General features: G+C 44.1%; 1 protein-coding gene across 1 annotated transcript in view; it reads left to right on the top strand.

Annotated features, from left to right (window-relative positions):
* Nucleotides 1-20479: 20479 nt before the first annotated feature.
* Nucleotides 20480-24899, top strand: part of LOC118400838 (phosphatidylinositol phosphatase PTPRQ-like) — a 33326-nt gene continuing 28906 nt past the window's right edge. The window contains exons 1-6 of the mRNA XM_052474624.1: nt 20480-20538; nt 20622-20821; nt 21304-21532; nt 21697-21825; nt 21934-22080; nt 22465-22628. Of these exons, the coding sequence (XP_052330584.1) occupies nt 20514-20538; nt 20622-20821; nt 21304-21532; nt 21697-21825; nt 21934-22080; nt 22465-22628 (894 nt within the window). The 5' untranslated portion in view covers nt 20480-20513. The remainder of the gene's footprint in view (nt 20539-20621; nt 20822-21303; nt 21533-21696; nt 21826-21933; nt 22081-22464; nt 22629-24899) is intronic.

Genomic DNA, 24899 nt, shown 5'->3' with positions numbered 1-24899 from the left:
AGCCCCCCAGGTGGTGTGTATGTTTCTAGCAGAGGGGAGAATCTGACAACGTGTTGGCCGACCCTGTCAGGTGTGTGTGTGTACTTCTGCCGTCACCCAGCAGTGTGAGAGAGGGCTCAGTAACAGAGTCGTCATTAGAGATGCTTTGGGATCCAGCCCCTGGACATGGACACAACTATGAAGTCATCTGTCTCGACTGTCATCACACGCTTATGGTACTTCGGTAGAGTGTGTGTGTGTGTTTATAAAGTGTGTGTGCATGTATACTGTGTGTATGTGGTCGAGTATCTGTATAATGTGTGCGTATGTGGTCGAGTATCAAATCAAGTGCCATGTAGACTAAGAGTGAAATGCTTACAAGTTAAGCAGCATTTTTTGGGCCCTTCCTAACATTGCAAAGAGAAAACAAGAGAAATAATAGAAAAATAATAACACCAGGAATAAATATCCAATGGGCAATGATAACTTGGCTATTTACACGAGGTACGAGGACCGAGTCAATGTGCAGGGGTACGAGTTGTTTGAGGTAGATACATTTGAAGTCAGAAGTTTACATACACTTAGGTTTTCAACCACTTCACAAATTTCTTGTTAATGAACTATAGTTTTGGCAAGTCGGTTAGGACATCTACTTTGTGCATGACACAAGCCATTTGTCCAACAATTGTTTACAGACAGATTATTTCACTTATAATTCACTGTATCACAATTCCAGTGGGTCAGACGTTAACATACACTAAGTTGACTGTGCCTTTCACAGCTTGGAAAATTCCAGAAAATTATGTCATGGCTTTAGAAACTTCTGATAGGCTAATTGACATCAATTGAGTCAATTGGAGGTGTACCTGTGGATGTATTTCAAGGCCTACCTTCAAACTCAGTGCCTCTTTGCTTGACATCATGGGAAAATCAAAAGAAATCAAGCAAGACCTCAGAAAAATAATTGTAGACCTCCACAAGTCTGTTTCATCCTTGGGAGCAATTTCCAAACGCCTGAAGGTACCACGTTCATCTGTACAAACAATAGTGCGCAAGTATAAACACCATGGGACCACACAGCCGTCATACCGATCAGGAAGGAGACGCATTCTGTCTCCTAGAGATGAACATGCTTTGGTGCAAAAAGTGCAAATCAATCCCAGAACAACAGCAAAGGACCTTGTGAAGATGCTGGAGGAAACAGGTACAAAAGTATCTATTTCCATCGTAAAACGAGTCCTATGTCGACATAACCTGAATGGCCGCTCAACAAGGAAGAAGTCACTGCTCCAAAACCGTCATAAAAAAGCCAGACTACAGTTTGCAACTTCACATGGGGCCAACGATTGTACTTTTTGGAGGAATGTCCTCTGGTCTGATGAAACAAAAATATAACTGTTTGGCCATAATGACCATCGATATGTTTGGAGGAAAAAGGGGGAGGCTTGCAAACCGAAGTACACCATCCCAACCATGAAGCACAGGGGTGGCAGCATCATGTTGTGGGGGTGCTTTGCTGCAGGAGGAACCGTTGCACTTCACAAAATAGATGGCATCATGAGGATGGAAAATTATCTGGATATATTTAAGCAACATCTCAAGACATCAGTCAGGAAGTTAAAGCTTGGTCGTAAATGGGTCTTCCAAATGGACAATGACCCCAAGCATACTTCCAAAGTTGTGGCAAAATGGCTTAAGGACAACAAAGTCAAGGTATTGGAGTGGCCATCACAAAGCCCTGACCTCAATCCTATAGAAAATTTGTGGGCAGACCTGAAAAGGCGTATGCGAGCAAGGAGGCCTACAAATCTGACTCAGTTACACCAGCTCTGTCAGGAGGAATGGGCCAAAATTCACCCAACTTCTTGTGGAAGGCTACCCCAAACATTTGACCCAAGTTAAACAATTTCAAGGCAATGCTACCAAATACTAATTGAGTGTTTGTAAACTTCTGACCCACTGTGAATGTGATGAAAGAAATAAAAGCTGAAATAATTAATTCTCTCTACTATTATTCTGACATTTCACATTCTTAAAATAAAGTGGTGATCCTACCTGACCTAAGACAGGGAATTTTACTAGGATTAATGTCAGGAATTGTGAAAAACTGAGTTTAAATGTATTTGGCTAAGGTGTATGTAAACTTCTGACTTCATCTGTAGGTAGGGATAAAGTGAATAGTCAACAGGATAGATAATAAACAGTAGCAGCAGCATATGAGATGAGTAAAAATAGTTAGTGCAAAAAGGTTCAATGCAGATAGTTAAGTAGTTAACCAATAGCTAACTATTTAGCAGTCTTATGGCTTGGTGTAGAAGCTGTTCAGAGTCCTGTTGGTTCCAGACTTGCTGTATCGGTACCGCCTAGTATAGAGGTCCAGGATAGCAAGGGAGCTCGGCCCCAGTTATGTACTGAGCCGTATATACTACCCTCTGTAGCGCCCTTAGATTGGATGCCAAGCAGTTGCCATATCAAGTGATGATACAGCCAGTCAAGATGCTCTCTATGGTGCAGCTGTAGAACTTTTTGAGGATCTGAGGGCCCATTTCCAATGTTTTCAGCCTCCTGAGGGGGAAGAAACATTGCTGTGCCTTCTTCATGACTGTGTTGGTGTGTGTGGAGTTGGCCATGATAATTGCCAGGTCACTGACCTCCTCCCTATAAGCTGTCTCATCGTCGTTGGTGATCAGGCCAACCACTGTTGTGTCTTCAGCACAGTCGTGGGTAACCAGGAGGGACGTAAGCAGTACAGGAGGGACGTAAGCACACACCCCCATTTTGAAGGTCAGCGTAGTGGATGTGTTGCTGCCGACCCTCACCACCTGGGGGTGCCCCGTCAGGAAGTCCAGGATCCAGTTGCGCAGGGGGGTGTTCAGTCTCAGCGTCCTGAGCTTAGTGATGAGCTTGGAGTCCATTATTATTTTTATTTTTTTATTTCACCTTTATTTAACCAGGTAGGCAAGTTGAGAACAAGTTCTCATTTACAATTGCGACCTGGCCAAGATAAAGCAAAGCAGTTCGACAGATAAAAACGACACAGAGTTACACATGGAGTAAAACAAACATACAGTCAATAATACAGTATAAACAAGTCTATATACAATGTGAGCAAATTAGGTGAGAAGGGAGGTAAAGGCAAAAAAGGCCATGGTGGCAAAGTAATTACAATATAGCAAGTAAAACACTGGAATGGTAGTTTTGCAATGGAAGAATGTGCAAAGTAGAAATAAAAATAATGGGGTGCAAAGGAGCAAAAATAAATAAATTAATTAAATACAGTTGGGAAAGAGGTAGTTGTTTGGGCTAAATTATAGGTGGGCTATGTACAGGTGCAGTAATATGTAAGATGCTCTGACAGTTGGTGCTTAAAGCTAGTGAGGGAGATAAGTGTTTCCAGTTTCAGAGATTTTTGTAGTTCGTTCCAGTCATTGGCAGCAGAGAACTGGAAGGAGAGGCGGCCAAAGAAAGAATTGGTTTTGGGGGTGACTAGAGAGATCGTACAGGTCGCAATGGTGGGTAGTATATGGGGCTTTGGTGACAAAACGGATTGCACTGTGATAGACTGCATCCAATTTGTTGAGTAGGGTATTGGAGGCTATTTTGTAAATGACATCGCCAAAGTCGAGGATTGGTAGGATGGTCAGTTTTACAAGGGTATGTTTGGCAGCATGAGTGAAGGATGCTTTGTTGCAAAATAGGAAGCCAATTCTAGATTTAACTTTGGATTGGAGATGTTTGATATGGGTCTGGAAGGAGAGTATGATGTTGAGCGCTGAGCTATAGTCAATGAACAACATTCTCACATAGGTGTTCCTCTTGTCCAGGTGCGAGAGGGTGGTGTGGAGTACAATAGAGATTGCGTCATCTATGGATCCGTTGGTGCGGTATGCAAATCGGAATGGGTCCAGGGTGTCTCGAATGATGGTGTGATCCAGGAGCAGTCTTTCAAAGCATGTCTACAGATGTGAGTACTACGGGGTGATAGTCATTTAGACATGTTACCTTGGCGTTCCTGGGCACAAGGACTATGGTGGTCTTCTTGAAACATGTAGGTATTATAAACTGTGTCAGGGAGAGTTTAAAAATGTCAGTGAAGACACTTGCCAGCTGGTGAGTGCATGCTCTGAATACGTGTCCTGGTAATTCGTCTGGCCCTGCGACCTTGTGAATGCTAAACTGTTTAAAATTCTGACTTACATTGGGTACATAGAGTGAGATCACACAGTCATCCGGAACAGCTGGTGCTCTCATGCATGGTTCAGTGTTGCTTGCCTCTAAGCAAGCATAGAAGGAATGTAGCTTGTCTGGTAGGCTTGCGTCACTGGGCAGCTCGTGGCTGGGTTTCCCTTTGTAATCTACGATTGTTTTCAAGCCCTGCCACATACCATGAGCATCAGAGGATTCAATCTACCTTTATTGATGTTTTGACTGTTTGATGGCTCATCAGAGTTCATAGCGGGATTTCTTATAAGTGTCTGGATTAGTGTCCTGCTCCTTGATAGCAGCAGCTCTAGCCTTTAGCTCTGTGTGGATGTTGCCTGTAATCCATGGCTTCTGGGTGGAAAATATATCCATGGCTTCTGGTTGGAATATATAAGTACTGTTACTGTGGGAACGATGTCGTTGATGCAGTTATTGGCGGCCTGCATACTCACAAGCCATGTCACTCATTGAGCCTGTTTGGGATGCTCTGGATCGACGTGTTCAACAGCGTGTTCCAGTTCCCGCCAATATACAGCATCTTCGCACAGCCATTGAAGAGGAGTGGGACAACATTCCACAGGCCACAATCAACAGCCTGATTAACTCTATGCGAAGGAGATGTGTTGCGCAGCATGAGTCAAATGGTGGTCACACCAGATACTGACTGGTTTTCTAGTGTTTTTCATGCCCCTATCATTTTTTTAAGGTATCTGTGACCAACAGATGCATATCTGTATTCCCAGTCATGTGAAATCCATAGATTAAGGCCTAATGAATTTATTTAAATTGACTGATTTCCTTATATTATCTGTAACTCAGTCAAATCTTTGAAATTGTTGCATGTTGCGTTTCTATTTCTGTTCAGTCTATGTCCTTGTTCAGCCATGAATCCGGGAAACATAGGATATAACAGTTCTTCAGGTCCCGTTGATAGGATAGTCTCGAACGGAGCTCGTCCAGTTTGTTCTCTAGTTATTGTATGTTTCTGAGGGTAGAGGTGGTTTATTTACTCAACCGTCGTAGTCTCATCAGGGAGAATCTCCGGAACTTGAAAGAGATTAGGGCCTGGTTTGGGATGAGCAGTACATCCACAGCTGCTGCCTCTGCTGCCTTGAAAAATATGTCTTCATCTAAATTTAGGTTAGTGATTGCTGTTCTGATGTCCAGAAGCTGTTTTTGGTCATACGAAATTATGGTGGAAATATTATGTACCAAAAAAAGTCAAGATCAGCCGTAAAAACACACACACACACAAAACAGAATTGGTCAGGTAGCTATCCATCTCTGCAGTGCCATCTCATGTGAGTTGGCACACATTATATAGATACTTGGCCGCATATCTATAGAATATGTTAATATGTGTGTGTTAGGTCCAGAAGGTATGTGTTCAAAGGGCAGTGTTCTCTGGTTTGCTACCAGGCAGGCTGTACCACTTCACACACACACACACACACACACACACACACACACACACACACACACACACACACACACACACACACACACACACACACACACACACACACACACACACACACACACACACACACACACACACACACACACACACACACACACACACCTGTCTCCCTGTATCTGCTTTGTGTGTGCATGTGCGTGTATGTTAGCTCCCAGTCCAGTGGAGTTTTTTATCCTCAGTAAGACCACTTCGTCTGTGACAGTTAGCTGGGGCCAAGCCAGCGGCGATGTGAAAGGCTTCATCCTGTCAATTACAAACCAAACCTCCAATCAGCAGCTGAACCTCTCTGCCCAGGAGACACGGTGAGTCCTGCCCTCCTGGCACACTGTCCTTATTGGCTGATCTAGCTGCCCCTTGCTGTCTGGGTAACACTGGTTGTGTTTATGTGTGTTTGCATGTTTGTGTGTGTGTGTGTGTGTGTGTGTGTGTGTGTGTGTGTGTGTGTGTGTGTGTGTGTGTGTGTGTGTGTGTGTGTGTGTGTGCTTGCGTGCGAGCGTGTGTGTGTGTGTAGGTCCTACAGGTTTGAGTGCCTCTCCCCAGGAAGCCATTACACAGTAGATGTTATCAGCAGCAATGGAGAGAGGAGGAGTACAAATGCTTCTGTAGACATCAACACCAGTGAGTAATGGAGACACAAACACACACCAGATATTTGACTGGCAGCAACTGTGAGTTATCTTGGGAGGTTCCAGCAGCAACTGAGGAATTCAGAGTTTATCTCCAGTTTATGTTCCAGGTTAAGTTCAACTGATTTTTTTCTACATGCACACACACACGCACACACACACACACACACACACACACACACACACACACACACACACACACACACACACACACACACACACACACACATACCTACACACACTACATATTAACCACATACAACGAACCCAGTACAATTAATTAAGATTGGTTGAGAGCGACGAGGGGAATGTTGATTGACTGATATGACAAAAGATGTTCTGATTGGTGTTTCTCTCTAGTCAAAGGAGCTCCACAGGAAGTGCTGCTGGTGGAAGAGGATGTGACCTCATCAGTGTTTGTGAGCTGGGGAGCTGCCGCAGGGGGATGGAGGGGTACAAGGTAGTACACCGTCCTGTCCTCTCCCTTACTCTCTCCTTTCTCTCTCTCTCTCTCCTATTTTCTTCTCCTCTCCTTTCCTTTAATTTCCTCTTTTCTCCATAATTTATCATTTACATCCCCTGACAAATCATTAACAATGGCAAATCATTAGCAACAACAGTCTAGGTTTACCCATTCATAACAAGCCCTTTACATACACAAATGCTCAAACACACAGTCATCACTCGCTCTCTCTCACACACTAACGCACACACACACATAGAATGAGTTCTTCGTCAGAGGAAGCAGGACAGATGGGTCAAGTAACACTCAAGAGAACACACTCACCTGGTGGTTTCCTAGTGATCGTCGTCAGCCCAGATTGGCTCTGGTTACCGGCCATTTAAAGATGTATGACCCCCCACAGCCACTGCCAGGGAGAATGACCAAGCACAATACACACACGCACGTACACACACAAACACACATACAGACAGACTTACTGCTTTATTCTGTCCAGATAAACAGAAATGCTGTTCGCTCTATGTCATTGATTTGGAGTTTGTCACTGCCAAAACAACATTTGATTTTGCCCAAACAACATCCCACATTTGATTTGGTCCTCTAATGTTTTGTCTGATTGTGTGTGTTCTTCTTAGCTACTGTTGTGTCCATCAGGGGACAAGTCGTCATGTCGTGAGATGGTGGTCCATAGCAACAGTCTCCAAGTTGGAGGTTTGACCCCAGGATCAGATTATGACATTACCATCCTTAGCCTGCTGGGATCAGACACCAGGCAACCTGTCATTACACAGTTCTCCATACATAAGACACAAACACACACACACAAATCAACCTGTGGCAACTCTAAATGTAACTGGCCATATCAGGGCCGTATCAGAGTTCCTAGTTGTAACCTTTGAATCTCAGATATGTGGAGAGACTGAGACAGAGCTGAGTGTGAGATAAGCCAGATGAGACGTTATACTAATGTGTGTGTGTGTGTGTGTGTGTGTGTGTGTGTGTGTGTGTGTGTGTGTGTGTGTGTGTGTGTGTGTGTGTGTGTGTGTGTGTGTGTGTGTGTGTGTGTGTGTGTGTGTGTGTGTGTGTGTTGCAGGTCCGGCTGGTGTGTGTCCCCTCGCTCTCCTCCATGTTAACTCTTCCTGTGCTGTGGTGAAGTGGAACGCTGCCATTGGCCAGTTTGACTTCCACAGGGTAACTGTGGGAAATGGCTTGCATTCACACGCGCTAGTGGTTGAGGCACGGCTGTAGCTACAACATGAGTGTGGGGTGCATCAGACAAGAAGTGGCAGGGACAGCAGCCTCCCTGACCATAACCACAGGTACCTGAGTGCAACACAACTATTACTGAACTGAAATATAAATGCAACATGCAACAATTTCAATGATTTTAATGAGTTACAGTTGATATAATGGAACCAGTCAATTGACACAAATAAATTAGGCCCTAATCTAAGAATTTCACATGACTGGGCAGAGGCGCAGCCATGGGTGGGTCTGGGAGGGCATAGCCCCACCCACTTGGCAGCCAGGTCCACCGACTGGGGATCCAGGCCCAGCCAGTCAGAATGAGTTTTTCTCCACAAAAATACATATCTCTATCTGGCCCTCTCTTTCTCTCTCAGTACCGGGCCGTGTGCAGGGTGTGTGTATGGTGAGTGTGTCTGCTCAGAACTTCTCTCTGCGTTGGGAGCAGTCAGAGGGGTGTGTGGACCAGTACCTTGTCAGCCTGCTGCCCATCCAAGGAACTGTCTCTGTCTACCACAGACACAATGGACACATACAGGTACACACACACACACACACACACACACACACACACACACACACACACACACACACACACACACACACACACACACACACACACACACACACACACACACACACACACACACACACACACACACACAAGGAAGCAATTACACAGTAGATGTTATCAGCAGCAGTGGAGACGAGAAGTTAACCTGCTTCTGTTAACATCACACACACGAAACACACACACACACACACGAACATACTAACACACACAGTGGCTTGCGAAAGTATTTACCCCCCTTGGCATTTTTCATATTTTGTTGCCTTACAACCTGGAATTAAAATCGGTTTTTGTGGGGTTTGTAACTTTTGATTTACACAACATGCCTACCACTTTGAAGATTCAAAATATTTTTTATTGTGAAAAAAACCCCAGAAAACTTGAGCGTGCATAACTATTCACACCCCCCCAAAGTCAATACTTTGTAGAGCCACCTTCTGCAAGTCTCTTGGGGTATGTCTTTATAAGCTTGGCACATCTAGCCACTGGGACTTTTGCCCATTCTTCATGGCAAAACTGCTCAATTTCCTTCAAGTTGGATGGGTTCTGCTGGTGTACAGCAATCTTTAAGTCATACCACATATTCTCAATTGGATTGAGTTCTGGGCTTTGGCTAGGCCATTCCAAGACATTTAAATGTTTCCCCTTAAACCACTCAAGTGCTGCTTTAGCAGTATCCTTAGGGTCATTGTCCTGCTGGAAGGTGAACCTCTGTCTCAGTCTCAAATCTCTGGAAGACTGAAACAGGTTTCCCTCAAGACTTTTCCTGTATTTAGCAGCATCCATCATTCAATTATTATTATTATTATTATTATTATTTTTTAAATTGACCCCCTTTTCTCCCCAATTACGTTGTATCCAATTGTTAGTAGTTACTATCTTGTCTCATCGCTACAACTCCCGTACGGGCTCGGGAGAGACAAAGGTCGATGCGTCCTCCGAAACACAACCCAACCAAGCCGCACTGCTTCTTAACACAGCGCGCATCCAACCTGGAAGCCAGCCGCACCAATGTGTCGGAGGAAACACCATGCACCTGGTGACCTGGTTAGCGTGCACTGCGCCCAGCCCGGCCAAATCCTCCCTAACCCGGACGACGCTAAGCCAATTGTGCGTCGCCCCATGGACCTTCCGGTCGCGGCCGGCTGCGACAGAGCCATCATTCCTTCAATTCTGACCAGTTTCCCAGTCCCTGCCGATGAAAAACATCCCCACAGCTTGATGCTGCCACCACCATGCTTCACTGTGGGGATGGTGTTCTCGGGGTGATGACAGGTGTTGGATTTGTACCAGATATAGTTTTTTCCTTGATGGCCAAAAAGCTCAAATTTAGTCTCATTTGACCAGTACCTTCTTCCATATGTTTGAGGATGTTTGAGGAGTCTCCCACATGCCTTTTGGCGAACACCAAACGTGTTTGTTTGCTTATTTTCTCTATAAGCAATGGCTTTTTATGGCCAATCTTCTATAAAGCCCAGCTCTGTGGAGTGTACAGCTTAAAGTGGTCCTATGGATAGATTCTCCAATCTCCGCTGTGGAACTTTGAAGCTCCTTCAGGGTTATCTTTGGTCTCTTTGTTGCCTCCCTGATTAATGCCCTCCTTGTCTGGTCTGTGAGTTTTTGTGGGCAGCCCTCTCTTGGCAGGATTGTTCTGGTGCCATATTCTTTTAATTTTTTAATAATGGATGTAATGGTGCTCCGTGGGATGTTCAAAGTTTCTGGTATTTTTTTTATAACCCAACCCTGATCTGTACTTCTCCACAACTTTGTCCCTAACCTGTTTGGAGAGCTCTTTGGTCTTTATGGTGCCACTTCCTTGGTGGTGCCCCTTGCTTAGTGGTGTTGCAGACTCTGGGGCCTTTCAGAACAGGTGTATATATTCTGGGATCATGTGACAGATCATGTTACACTTAGAATGCACACAAATGGACTTTATTTAACTACTTATGTGACTTCTGAAGGTAATTGGTTGCACCAGATCTTATTTAGGGGCTTCGTAGCAAAGGGGGTGAATACACTGCTCAAAAAAAATAAAGGGAACACTTAAACAACACAATGTAACTCCAAGTCAATCACACTTCTGTGAAATCAAACTGTCCACTTAGGAAGCAACACTGATTGACAATACATTTCACATGCTGTTGTGCAAATGGAATAGACAACAGGTGGAAATTATAGGCAATTAGCAAGACACCCCCAATAAAGGAGTGGTTTTGCAGGTGGTGACCACAGACACTTCTCAGTTCCTATGCTTCCTGGCTGATGTTTTGGTCTCTTTTGAATGCTGGCGGTGCTTTCACTCTAGTGGTAGCATGAGACGGAGTCTACAACCCACACACGTGGCTCAGGTAATGCAGCTCATCCAGGATGGCACATCAATGCGAGCTGTGGCAAGAAGGTTTGCTGTGTCTGTCAGTGTAGTGTCCAGAGCATGGAGGCGCTACCAGGAGACAGGCCAGTACATCAGGAGACGTGCTCACCAGAGGTAGCCTGACTGTTATTAGGTACCGAGATGAGATCCTCAGACCCCTTGTGAGACCATATGCTGGTGCGGTTGGCCCTGGGTTCCTCCTAAAGCAAGACAATGCTAGACCTCATGTGGCTGGAGTGTGTCCGCAGTTCCTGCAAGAGGAAGGCATTGATGCTATGGACTGGCCCACCCGTTCCCCAGACCTGAATCCAATTGAGCACATCTGGGACATCATGTCTCGCTCCATCCACAGACGTTGCACCACAGACTGTCCAGGAGTTGGCGGATGCCTTAATCCAGGTCTGGGAGGAGATCCCTCAGGAGACCATCCGCCACCTCATCAGGAGCATGCCCAGGCGTTGTAGGGAGATCATACAGGCACGTGGAGGCCACACACACTACTGAGCCTCATTTTGACTTGTTTTAAGGACATTACATCAAAGTTGGATCAGCCTGTAATGTGGTTTTCCACTTTAATTTTGAGTGTGACTCCAAATCCAGGCCTCCATGGGTTGATACATTTGATTTCCATTGATCATTTTTGTGTGATTTTGTTGTCAGCACATTCAACTATGTAAAGAAAAAAGTATTTATTAAGAATATTTGATTCAGTCAGATCTAGGATGTGTTATTTTAGTGTTCCCTTTATTTTTTTGAGCAGTGTACCACTTTTACATTTTTTTATTATTATTATTATTTTTTTTAAACAAGCTATTTTTTAATTTCACTTCACCAATTTGGACTATTTTATGTATGTCTATTACATGAAATACAAATACAAGTTGTAATGCAACAAAATAGAAAAAATACCAAGGGGGATGAATACTTTTGCAAGGCACTGAAGCTCCCCCAGACCCAAACCATTCCCAGCCCTGCTCAGCAGCCAGGTGTCAGATAACCCCCAATGTAACCTAACACACACACACACACACACACACAGGTTGAGTAATAGAGCTCATTATTTATTAGGTAGACCTCCTGAGCTAAACCCTGAATCATTTATTCAGTGAAGCTGCTCTCCCCAGAAAGAGAGAGAGATGCATGGAGTTATGGTGGACACATTGTTCTGACTCTCTCTGACCCTAACTTGCTGACGACTGGGTTACTACCAGAGCTGGACTATAACTACTACTGCTGAAGCTAACCAGTTGCTACCCTGGACTAGTACTACTACTGTAACTTACCTGCTCTAACTGTTTCTACTTTATGGTGGTATGCACCGCCCTGAAACTCTTCCCGACTAACTGTGGACTGGGTTACTACTTTAGGCCTGGACTACTGCACTAAGAACTAAGCTGCTGACAACACTGGACTGAAGAACTTCACACTAACTGCTAACTCTGGACTAAGCCCTCTTTTTTTATTTTATTTTACCTTTATTTTACTAGGCAAGTCAGTTAAGAACAAATTCTTATTTTCAATGACGGCCTAGGAACAGTGGGTTAACTGCCTGTTCAGGGGCAGAACGACAGATTTTGTACCTTGTCAGCTCGGGGATTTGAACTTGCAACCTTTTGGTTACGAGTCCAATGCTCTAACCACTAGGCTACACTGCCACCCTCTAATCTAGAATCTTTCGATAATGGCTAGCACTAGACGCTAACACGGCCTCTTCCTCTCTAACCTGCTGCCTCTGACCAGCTAACTGTGCTAACTCCATCATGGGCCTCACTCTCCTCCTGCTCATCACCTACCTGGGATACACACACTCACAGGTTAGACTGGCGAACACACACACACACACACACACACACGTCTGCAACCGCATAGTTGTGTTGTGGTCATGTTCTGACCATGCAGTCTCTCATCAGGCTGATGTATCCAGTATGAGTTCTCGAACAGCGTTTACAGTCATGGTGACTGCCGCGTCCTCCTCCAACCTCAGCCCTCCGGTCAGCCGCATTATCAACACCAACGAAACCGGTGAGTCACAAACACACACACATGCACATGCATACACAAACACTTTAATGTATGACAGCCAAACTGATAGTGTTCTGAGGAATCGTTGGGTCTGTTCTGTTGCTGCCCTCTGCTTTATTATCTCCCACACAGTGTGTGTGTGTGTGTGTGTGTGTGTGTGTGTGTGTGTGTGTGTGTGTGTGTGTGTGTGTGTGTGTGTGTGTGTGTGTGTGTGGTAACTGTAGTCGTGCTAAGCAGGATGAATGATGCTGTAGTGAATGTCAGTGAAATGCCAGAGCTCTCACCAGAATAGAGCAAGCTGGTCACACACATCCATTTGGTTGACCAAACATACCAAACAACAACAGTATCTGCAGTATCTGCAACAAGAGTAGGGGAGACCAGGGCTGGTTGTCTCAAGGGTTAGTTATCATAGTTTTAATTATTCCCAATCTAAATGGACCTGTGTAATACTTTTAAGGTTAAAATGATTTTTTTTTTAAAAGAACTCATCCAACTGGTCAACTCACACTCATGATAAATAATTGAGGTGTGTGAATCGATGTTTTTCATAGGTGAAAGTTTTAAAAAATAATCTTGGAATTTTCTTTGGAAATGTTTGAATTATGTGAGTATCCATGAACAATTATGGTTTGTAGAAAAGAGAAACAGGGGAGATATATTTCAAGCCTATCCATTTTCTGTCACACACCCACACACGCATACTGTAACACACGGACACTGTAAATACTGTACACTCACATTTACACAAAATGTCATATATTATTCTTACAGCATAAAATGCTGAATTTAGCTGAAATTGGCTTGAACTACTTCTTCTTCCTCCTCCTCCTCCTCTAGCCCCAACATCCCCACCTACCAATCTAGAGGGAGAGAGGGTAGGCTCCAATGGGATCCTTCTGTCTTGGACCATGCCCTCTGACTCTCCCATCGACGGTTATGTGATCAGGTAAAGAGACATACTGTATGATGTAACCCCAGATTAAGGTGGACTAAGCCGTGGGTCCTCTAAAACACAACCCAGCTAAGCCGCACTGCTTCTTGACACAACGCCCACTTAGCCCGGATGCCAGCCGCACCAATGTGTCAGAGGAAACACCATAGACCTGGCGACCATGTCAGTATGCATTTCACCTGGCCCACCACAGGAATAGCTAATGCACGATGGGACAATAACGTCCCTACCAGCCAAACCCTCCCCTAACCCGGATGACGCTGGGCCAATTGTGCGCCACCACACATGACACACACACTTACCCCACCAGGACCTCTATATCAGGAGTTGTGAAAAGAAGGCCCGGAAAGTCGTCAAAGACCCCAACCACCCAAGCCATAGACTATTTTCTCTACTGCCGCACAGCAAGAGGTACCGGTGCATCAATTCTGACACCAACAGGCGTTTGAAGGGCTTCTATCCCCAAGCAATACGACTGATAAATAGCTAATAGAATAGCTACATGGACCGAGTTTACCTTGTATCTTTATTGACCTTTTATTTCAATCTTTGCACTGTCTCTATGCACACAGGGCCTTACACAGTCACACAGCCACTCCAACACACACACACACACACTCCATAATTTGCTCACTCACACATAATGCACATACATTTATACTGACTATACACCCCCACACCCACTCACATACAAGCTGTTGCTACTCTGTTTATCTTACATCCTGTTGCCTAGTCACCTTACCCCTATACATATCTACCTCTATCACTCCAGTATCCATGTACATGTAAATATGGTACTTTTTAAATATTTCCTATATATAGTATGCTTACTTACTTACTTTATTGTGTATTTAATATTTCTTATTCTTACTTCTCGTGTTTTTTGTCTTTCTAGTAATACATTGTTATTAGTTATTGCATTGTTGGGTTTTGAGTTTGCAAGAAAGGCATTTCACTGTACTTGTGCATGCGACATTTAACATGCCACCAGGGGTCTTTTCACAGTCCCCAGGTCCAGAACTAATTCAAGGAAACATACAGTATCATACAGACTCATGAGTGTGCAAGTGGACAGAAAACCTGGTTTCAAAAAACAAATAAAGCAACACCTCACAGCACAACGCCTATCCCCCATGTGACCACACTCACAATACATATGGGCGTCAGCTAATGGGGAAAATGTATATGAAGTGCAATGGGTTTCCTCAAAGGTTTTTAGTAATGGCATCAAATTGGAGTTTACAGTGCAGGCTTAATCTGGGTCGGGAATAACACTATAAGGGGAATCGGTTGTTGATATTCCACTATTATTTACTTCTAAATCAAATTTAAATAAAGTTGTTTTTATATCATCTGGTGTTTAAATGTTGGTCTCCCAAGTGGCGCAGCATTCTAAGGTACTGTATTACAGTGCTAGAGGCGTCTCTACAGACCCTGGTTCAATTCCAAGCTGTATCACAACCGGCTGTGATTGGGAGTCCCATAAGGTGGCACACAATTGGCCCAGCGTTTGGCCAATGTAGGCCGTCATTGTAAATAATAATTTGTTCTTAACTGACTTGCCTAGTTAAAAATAAAAATAAATGTGTATCTATTTCAGGTACAAGGAGATGTGTCCATATCCAGATACCACCTTCAAAGAGGTGACCAAGCACCTCGATGTCCCTGAGACCCTCCTCAACCTCTTTTTACCAGGATCTACCTATAACATTAAGGTAACACTCAATCAGTACACATAAGTACACTGTAAATCCCAATGTGTTGTCATTACTCAAAACTCTTGAGGAAACCTGTTGCACTTCAAATATCTTGAGTACAGTTACTCTAAGTGATTTTGTAGTCATTACTCAAACCAATAGATTCACTGTGACCCTGTAGGGTAGTAGTCACCAACCGGTCGATCGCGATCTCCAAGCCTTTTGTAGTCGATTACAAAACATTTCTATATAAAATCAAACGATAAAGCTTTGCGTTCCTATTTTTATTTCTTGTTTCGCGCTGTTGACAGTAGGTGCAGTGGTGATTTTAGCATGTAATTCTTGGTGGGGCAAACCCCCAAAAATGTGGGCAGATGCATGCCAGCAAAGGCACTACACAACACAACACTAAACAATACATTAGTTGCCCTGTAATGGTGACAAACGGTGCCCACAAACTGTTAGGACAGCAGTCCCAACACCTTACCACTACGACACTTGGTTATCAACAGAGCCTTGTCTGGCAGTCCACAGTTAAGAACAGTTAGCCACGGTTAGTCGGTTAGAGTTGAAGAGTTTCAGGGCGGTGCATACCACCATAAAGTAGAAACAGTTAGAGCAGGTAAGTTACAGTAGTAGTACTAGTCCAGTTAATTCAGCCTCATTTACTGACTTAAAAAAACAAAGGTGATATGGCTGACTTGCTTAAACAAATGTGGTTGAGATGTACAAACTAAGGCATAAGGGGACGACAAGCGGATAAGACGCAATCTGTCATTTCGATTAAGACATTAATAAGCAAGCCACGATGGACGTAGTCAATATAACTATTTGATTAGCACATTGGAAATGTACAGCGACAGATTTCAGAACATGGGCCGTTCTCCCTGTTCACCATGTCTGAAACGTAGGATAAATAAAGGGGGCATATAAGCAGACGATGAAAGCTCTTACAATATTCAATGATTACATTTCTCTAAAACATGTTACAGGCTACATGTGCACCACCAAGTCAGAACAGTAGATGAAATGAAGAAGGGAAAATATACCAAATTATAAGGATGAGGCACATAGGCTATGAACAGCTTACTATACAGCATACACTTAGTATTACTTTCTTAGCTACAGTATACATATCTCTGTGGCATATTACTTCATTTATGCAGCACCATACAAGACATTTTTGGAGTCACATGCTGACCAGACTGGACGCATTGCGTACGGGAGCGTTGCAAAATACAGTATATTTACACATACATGTTATTCTATCATTGCACCAACACTGCTTGTGCGCGTCAGCGAGCGTCTGCGTAGCCAGGCGCTAAAATAGAACTTGGTTCTATTTGTGATACTCAACGTGCTGCAAGTCCTGCCTCTCCCATCTCCTCAATGTTTTTTAGGAGCATATACCCACTTAGGTGATTGAAAGATGAACTGAGGTACCCACTCCAGTCCAGTTGGTTGTGGTAATACACCTTAAAGTTTGTTAACAACCGCCATATAAAGTCCAAAGAAGAAGAAGCCTGAAGGAGGAGAGATTACTAGAAATGAACTCAGTTGACCATTTTATCTGTGGATTAATTGTCGGAGTAGAGAACCTTGTGCATTTCAGGTAAAATAACAACCCAATGTTTATGTCCAAGGACAAATGAGCTAACATTTGCCATAAATGTTTAATGCTTTTCAACCTATCCCCAAATTAATATAATTGGTTCCGAGTTTGTTTTGATATTACAACCTACGTATCCTGATCGCGTCTGGTGTGGGTAGACAAAATCAACTTACATGCAATGGCGCACGCGGACAAATGCGCGCGTGCGGTCTGGTCCGTATGTCACCTTGTTGTGCTGTGCTCACTTGAACAGGAATGTGGCTCGGCGGTCCTTTGTGGGTATATTTTGTGATTGAACTTTGTCATCAAAGTCTGGCATTCTCTGGATTTATGGCGCTTTCAAAACAACTGGGAACTCTGAAAAAAATAAGTCAAATCATGATGACGTCTGTGATCTTCAGGTCGTAGCTCTAGAAAGAGGCCCGAGTTGGATGACCGTTCAAAACGTATTTTCCCAGTCGGAGCTCGATTTTTCCCCCCAGTTCCCAGTCTTGAACTCACTGAAATCAGATTTCCCAGTTCCGAGTTAACAGTTGTTTTGAGCTCGGCAGAAATCATACTGGATTGACAGCATGGCCAATGTTGAATGTTTATAATTTTAAGCTTGGAAAAGAGACCATTAAACCTAGAATTGGGACCACACAACCACTGCACTGAATTTCTCTTCATTATTTCTCTTCATATGAGGATTGAAAAGCATTTGCCAGTAGATCGTTGACTTGATTCATGATGATGACTGCTAGCTTGCTAGATAAGTTACTGTAGATATAACGTGATTTTACTTAATTTTATCTGTGGCCAATGACCTTGGGCCTTCTTGGATGGGTACTTCTAATGTAACTCGATGGCAGAACCCAAAGGGCTACAATTTTTTAGGTCTAACCCTTGGACTTGGCGGTGACGTAGTGTCCCCATGAGTGACAAAACACTGAGCCAAGCACGGTGCAACGCTCCGTATTTTCTGCTGGCTTGCCCCACCACCACAGAAAGCACTGAGCTAGGCTGAAACTGCCTTACTCAAGAAAACAAAAAAGAGACAATGTTTGTATGCCACCTTATTAACTCAATGATATATATTTTTTTACATTGTTTGCAAACTGATATGTGACACATATTAATGCAAAACAGTCAAGCTAAAAATTATTATAAACTGGGTGTTTTCGAGCCCTGAATGCTGATTGGCTGACAGCCGTGGTATATCAGACCGTATACCACGGGTATGACAAAACGTTTATTTTAACTGCTCTAATTACATTGGCAACCAGTTTATAATAGCAATAAGGCACCTAGGGGGTTTGTGATATATGGCCAAAATACCACTCCGCGTTGCGTCGTGCATAAGAACAACCATTAGCCGTGGTATAATGGCCATATACCATACCTCCTCTGGCCTTATTGCTTAATTAAATCTTTATGGCAATAAACATATCTCATGAGGCCTTGTTTTGAGGCCTAGCTTTACCCTAATGTGTGTGTGTGTGTGTGTGTGTGTGTGTGTGTGTGTGTGTGTGTGTGTGTGTGTGTGTGTGTGTGTGTGTGTGTGTGTGTGCATGCCTGTGTGTTCTAGGCAGATGCCTCTAGCGGGGAAACTATTCTCTTGGTCTGGTTGAATAATTCATTGTGATTAAATTATTGATCTTATAAACAGATCTATGGATCAGCCATGCTGTTCTTTTTCCACATACTCTTATGTCAACATATTGTATGTGGTCATGGTTAATAGTTTTCAGAATGCATTAATCCTTAATTACCTGTGTGTGTGTGTGTGTGTGTGTGTGTGTGTGTGTGTGTGTGTGTGTGTGTGTGTGTGTGTGTGTGTGTGTGTGTGTGTGTGTGTGTGTGTGTGTGTGTGTGTGTGTGTGTGTGTGTGTGTGTGTGTGTGTGTGTGTGTCACATTACCAGACGTTACTTATACGTACTGTATAAGCACACCCAGCAGTACTGAGTGAGCTATGTGCTGCTTTGTCCTGCTCCTCATTCAATAATCTCTATCCGTTGTTTCCTTTTCTCTTCCTGGTCTTCTATTAATATTCTCTGTTCTATTTTCAAAGCTATGTAGCCATTTCATTATCTTATTAGAGTCAGAATCTCACTTTAACATCTCATCTACAGCAGGGTTGGGCAAACTATGGCCCGCAAGCCCATTCAATCCACCGTGCAGGAGGTTTGAGTAAAACCCCTTATGTCATTTTTTTAAAGGGGGAAATGATTATTTGGTGTTTAAAAAACACTCCAGGCCACTCATGAATGTCTAAAACTAGATAGAGAGGATGTAGAAATTATAATGAATTCATATATTTTAAAATAACTGCCCTTTTTCTGGCCCGTGAAATTGATTTTGACAAAAAGATTGGTACAAAAATAATCTGTGGCCCTCCGTTGAATTTTGAAATCCCAATGTGGCCCTACTGCTGTACACGGTAGTTACCCATTATATGATGCAAAACTTGTCATACGGGCTGTATATTTATTTAACTAGGCAAGTCAGTTAAGAACAAATTCTTCTTTACAAAGACGGCCTACCCTGGCCAAACCTTAACAACGCTGGGCCAATTGTGCGCCGCCCTTTCGGACTCCCAGTCATGGGTGGTTGTGATATAGTCTGGAATTGAACAAGGTTCTGTAGTGACACCTCTATCTCTGAGATGCAGTGTCTTAGACAGCTGCGCCACCAGGATGCCCCCTAAATGTATGCCTGATTGAACGGGGAATACTTCAGATGCACATGAAATGACCCCGGGAATCGCTCAGAGATGCACACAAATTATATACATAAAAAATGGGTGAATATTTCCTTAAGACTAATATTTCCTTTAATATTGACCCCATCTGGCCTCCCCAACACCACAGCCAGCATCATCTGTGTCTCCCTTCCAGGGATGATTAGTGCTATCTGGGATCCTTGGGATGTCCCTACCCTAAACCCTAACATTAACCCATACCTTTACCATTTACATTTCTACTTCAATGGGGTAGGGACTTCCAAAGGATCCCGGATAGCATGGACCATCCAGGGATTGACCAGGCCCAACCTGCTTAGCTTCAAAGACAAACTAGCAGTGGGATGCTATGGCTATGTGTGTGTGTACCTGCCTGGTGTTGTGCGGCTGTTGCATCAGTAAAAGTTCTGAATCTTGAATTAGTAATAATGACTCTCTCTCTCTTTCTCTCTCTCTCCTTCTCTCTCTCTCATATATATATATATATATATATATATATATATATATATATATATAAAATCTAGGTTGCAGCAGAAAACTCTGCTGGCATTGGTCCCTATAGCAAGTCTATGTACATCAAAACTGCTGAGGCCCGTAGGTATCCAATAATAACATACAAACACAGACACACTTATACACACAGACAATGACATCAGTTTGTCTATCCCTTTCTCAAGCCCCCGGCCTGGTGACTAATCTGACAGCATTTGCTCAGAACCACACGTTCGTAGTGGTCACGTGGTTCCTGCCCCTCCGCATCAACGGTCTGATCAACAAGTTTGCGGTCAAAGCCAAACACGCTCGTACCGGTCAGACCGTCCGCATGCTGGAGCTGGATGCTGAGGAAATCATGACCGTAGCGCTACCACACTGCAACGTACGTATGTCTGTCTTTGTCTTTCTCATTCTTTCTCTGTCTGTCTAGAGATAGTCTTCTGTTACCGATATAGTCAATCTAGTTTTAACTTTGGTCCTCTGTGACGGATGTGAGATGAGCTTTTTCAACTGGTTTTTCAACTTTCAGAAAATATATTGCAGTCCAAACACAGCAATGCTACAGGCCTCCAGTTTTTTTTCTCCCTCTCTTTCTTGCACTCTCTCTCTCTCTATTCTCAACTAAATTCAAAGTGGATTTATTGGCATGGAAAAAAACATGTGTTTACAGTGCCAAAGCAAGTGAAAAAACAAAACAACATCAACAAAAACCAACAAAGCGAATTAAAACAAAATGAAGACAAAAACAATCAGACATTAACAGTAAACATTAGACAGCTTTTAAAATCTGATATTATTAGCAGTTAAAAAATGTAAGCTCTTTCTTTGTGTACTTAAATACACAGTGTGTGTCTGTGTTTGTAGGATGCAGTAGAAATCCTGTCTCGTGGGACCGCAAGTCCATCAGAGGTGACAGCGTCCTCTCCTCCTGTCACCCTGTCAGCCGTCCCACCTGCCGCCACATGGGCTGTACCAATATCCGTAGGGGTGGACCAGCTGCGTCCCTACACAGCATACGTCTTCGAAGTGTCTGCTTTCACCTCCGACGGAGAGGGACAGGTAGCCTCCACCATGGTCCGCATGCCTGAGTCAGGTACACAGACACATACTCCACCTCTCTACATCTACATATCTCTTCCCATCTCTCCATATTTCTTTCTATAACCGTCTACATCTCAATCCCTCCGTGTCTCACTATCTTTTCCTCGCTTCATCTCTCTCTCTCTCACCATGTGAATATGCATTTGTGTGCTGCAGCCCCAGAGGACCCTCCCTACAACCTGTCGGTATGGAATGTGACGTCTAAGTCAGTCTCTGTCTCCTGGGATCCGCCAACCATTGTTACCGGACGCTTCAGCTACGTCACCCATCTCTACGGCCCCACAGGTACACACACACGCACACATGCAGACACACACATATACAAAATACTTGCTGAAGTAAAAACACTGAAGGTGGCAGATCTAACCCTAACACTGTGTGTGTGTGTGTCAGGGTTTATCTATGAGAACAGCACAGGGGACCTGAAGTTTGCGTACTCTGGTCTGACTCCCTACACACACTACAGAGTAAAGGTCCGGGCCAAGTCTGCTGGCCTGCTGGGGCCTGAGGCCTTTTCTGCAGTACTGACACATGCTGAGGGTAAGAACAGACACATGTCTTGAGTGATGTGCTCTACCAGTGCAGTAGTTTTCCTTTCCCTATTGGTCAACGAGGTGAGTGCAGAAGTATTTTCCTACCTTGAATATCTAAACATTCTGCCTGGTTCTCTAACATTGTCTCTAAGACTGTCTGGTACTCTCTCTCTCTCTGTGTGTGTGTGTGTGTGTGTGTGTGTGTGTGTGTGTGTGTGTGTGTGTGTGTGTGTGTGTGTGTGTGTGTGTGTGTGTGTGTGTGTGTGTGTGTGTGTGTGTGTGTGTGTGTGTGTGTGTGTGTGTGTGTGTGTGTGTGTGTGTGTGTGTGTGTGTGTGTGTGTGTGTGTGTGTGTGTGTGTGTGTGTGTGTGTGTGTGTTTGTGTGTGCGTAGCTCCCAGTGCGGTGCAGGCTCTGCAGGCAGTAGCACTAGACTCTGTGTCGGTGGGTGTGAGTTGGAGAAGCCCTGCCCAACCCAATGGTCTGATCACACAGTACAGACTCCTGGTTCTGTCTGACAACACACTGCTGCAGGACATCACTCTCATCGGAACACTGGTACCACTCTGTGGATCTGGTTTTACTATCCTTGTGAGGACCAGAAGTCCTCACAAGGATACCAAAACAAGTCAAATTCAGACAAGTGGAGAACAAAATGTATACAGTACCAGTTAAAGGTTTGGACACACCTACTCATTCCAGGGTTTTTCTTTATTTTTACTATTTTCTACATTGTTGAATAATAGTGAAGACATCAAAACTATGAAATAACACATGGAATCATGTAGTAACCAAAAAAGTGCTAACAAATCAAAATATATTTATGTTTGAGATTCTTCGAGGTAGCCACCCTTTGCCTTGATGACAGCTTTGCACACTCTTGGCATTCTCTCAACCAGCTTCATGAGGTAGTCACCTGGAATGCATTTCAATTAACAGGTGTGCCTTGTTAATATTTAATTTCTGCAATTTCTGCATTTATTTCCTTCTTAATGCGTTTGAGCCAATCAGATGTGTTGTGACAAGGTAGGGTGGTTTACAGAAGATAGCCCTATTTGGTAAAAGACCAAGTCCATATTACGGCAAGAACAGCTCAAATAAGCAAAGAAAATTATACAGTCCACCATTACTTTAAGACATGAAGGTCAGTCAATACGGAAGATTTCAAGAAGGGCAATCTTAAAAACCATCAAGCGCTATGATGAAACTGGCTCTCATGAGGACTGCCACAGGAAAGGAAGACCTGGAGTTACCTCTGCTGCAGAGGGTGGACCATTTCAGATCGTCAGTGATATGTATGCCGAGGAACATGAAGCTTTCCACCTGCTCCACTTCGATCCCATCGATGTGGATAGGGGCGTGCTCCCTCTACGGTTTCCTGAAGTCCACGATCAGCTCCTTTGTTTTGTCGATATTGAGTGAGAGGTTATTTTCCTGGCACCACACTCCCAGGGCCCTCACCTCCTCTCTGTAGGCTGTCTCGTAATTGTTGGTAATCAGGCCTACTACTGTGGTGTCATCTGAAAACTTGATGATTGAGTTGGAGGTGTGTGTGAAATCAAATCAAACTTTATTTGCCACATGCGCCATACACACAACATGTGTAGACATTACCGTGAAATGCTTACTTACAAGCCCTTAACCAACAGTGCAGTTCAAGAATAAGAAAATATTTACCAAGTAGGTTAATAATAAAAAGTAACACAATAAGAAAAACAATAACGAGGCTATATACAGGGGGCACCGGTACCGAGTCAGTGAAGAGGTACAGGCTAGTTGAGGTAATCTGTACATGTAGGTAGGGGCGAAGTGGCTATGCATAGGTAACAAACAAACAGTGAGTAGCAGCAGTGTACAAAAGGGAGGGGAGGGGGAGATTAATCAAAGTAAATTGTCCGGTGGGGATTTTTATGAATTCTTCAGCTGTTGAGCAGCCTTTTGGTCCTAGACTTGGCGCTCCGGTACTGGTTGCCATGCAGTAGTAGAGAAAACAGTCTATAACTTGGGTGACGCGAGTCTCTGACAATTTTATGGGCTTCCCTCTGACACCACCTGTTATGTAGGTCCTGGATGGCAGGACGCTTGGCCCCTGTGATGTACTGGGCCGTTCGCACAACCCTCTGTAGCGCCTTATGGTCAGATGCCAAGCATTTGCCATACCAGGCGGTGATGCAACACGTCAGCATGCTCTAAGATGGTGCAGCTGTAGAACCTTTTGAGGATCTGGGGACCCATGCCAAATCTTTTCAGTCTCCTGAGGGGGAGAAGGTTTTGTCGTGCCCTCTTCACAACTGTCTTGGTATGTTTGGACCATGATAGTTTGTTGGTGATGTGGACACCAAGGAACTTGAAGGTCTCGACCCACTCGACTACAGCCCCGTTGATGTTAATGGGATCTGTTCGGGCCGCCTTTTCCTGTAGTCCACGATCAGCTCCTTTATCTTGCTCACATTGAGGGAGAGGTTGTTGTCCTGGCACCACACTGCCCGATCTCTGACCTCCTCCCTATAGGCCATCTCATCGTTGTCGATGATCAGGCCTACCACTGTTGTGTCGTCAGCAAACTTCATGATGGTGTTGGAGCTGTGTTTGGCCACGCAGTCGTGGATGAACAGGGAGTACAGGAGGGCGTTAAGCACGCAGCCTTGTGGGGCCCCTGTGTTGAGGATCAGTGAAGTGGAGTTGTTGTTTCCTGCCTTCACCACCTTGGGGTCGGCCCGTCAACAAATCCAGGACCCAGTTGCACAGGGCGAGGTTCAGACCCAGGTCTCCAAGCTTATTGAGGAGCTTGGATGGTACTATAGTGTTGAATGTTGATCTATAGTAAAT

This window comes from Oncorhynchus keta, chromosome 22 (assembly GCF_023373465.1).
Source record: "Oncorhynchus keta strain PuntledgeMale-10-30-2019 chromosome 22, Oket_V2, whole genome shotgun sequence".
Taxonomy (NCBI): Eukaryota; Metazoa; Chordata; class Actinopteri; order Salmoniformes; family Salmonidae; genus Oncorhynchus; species Oncorhynchus keta.
This window is presented reverse-complemented; position numbering and strand designations above follow the sequence as displayed.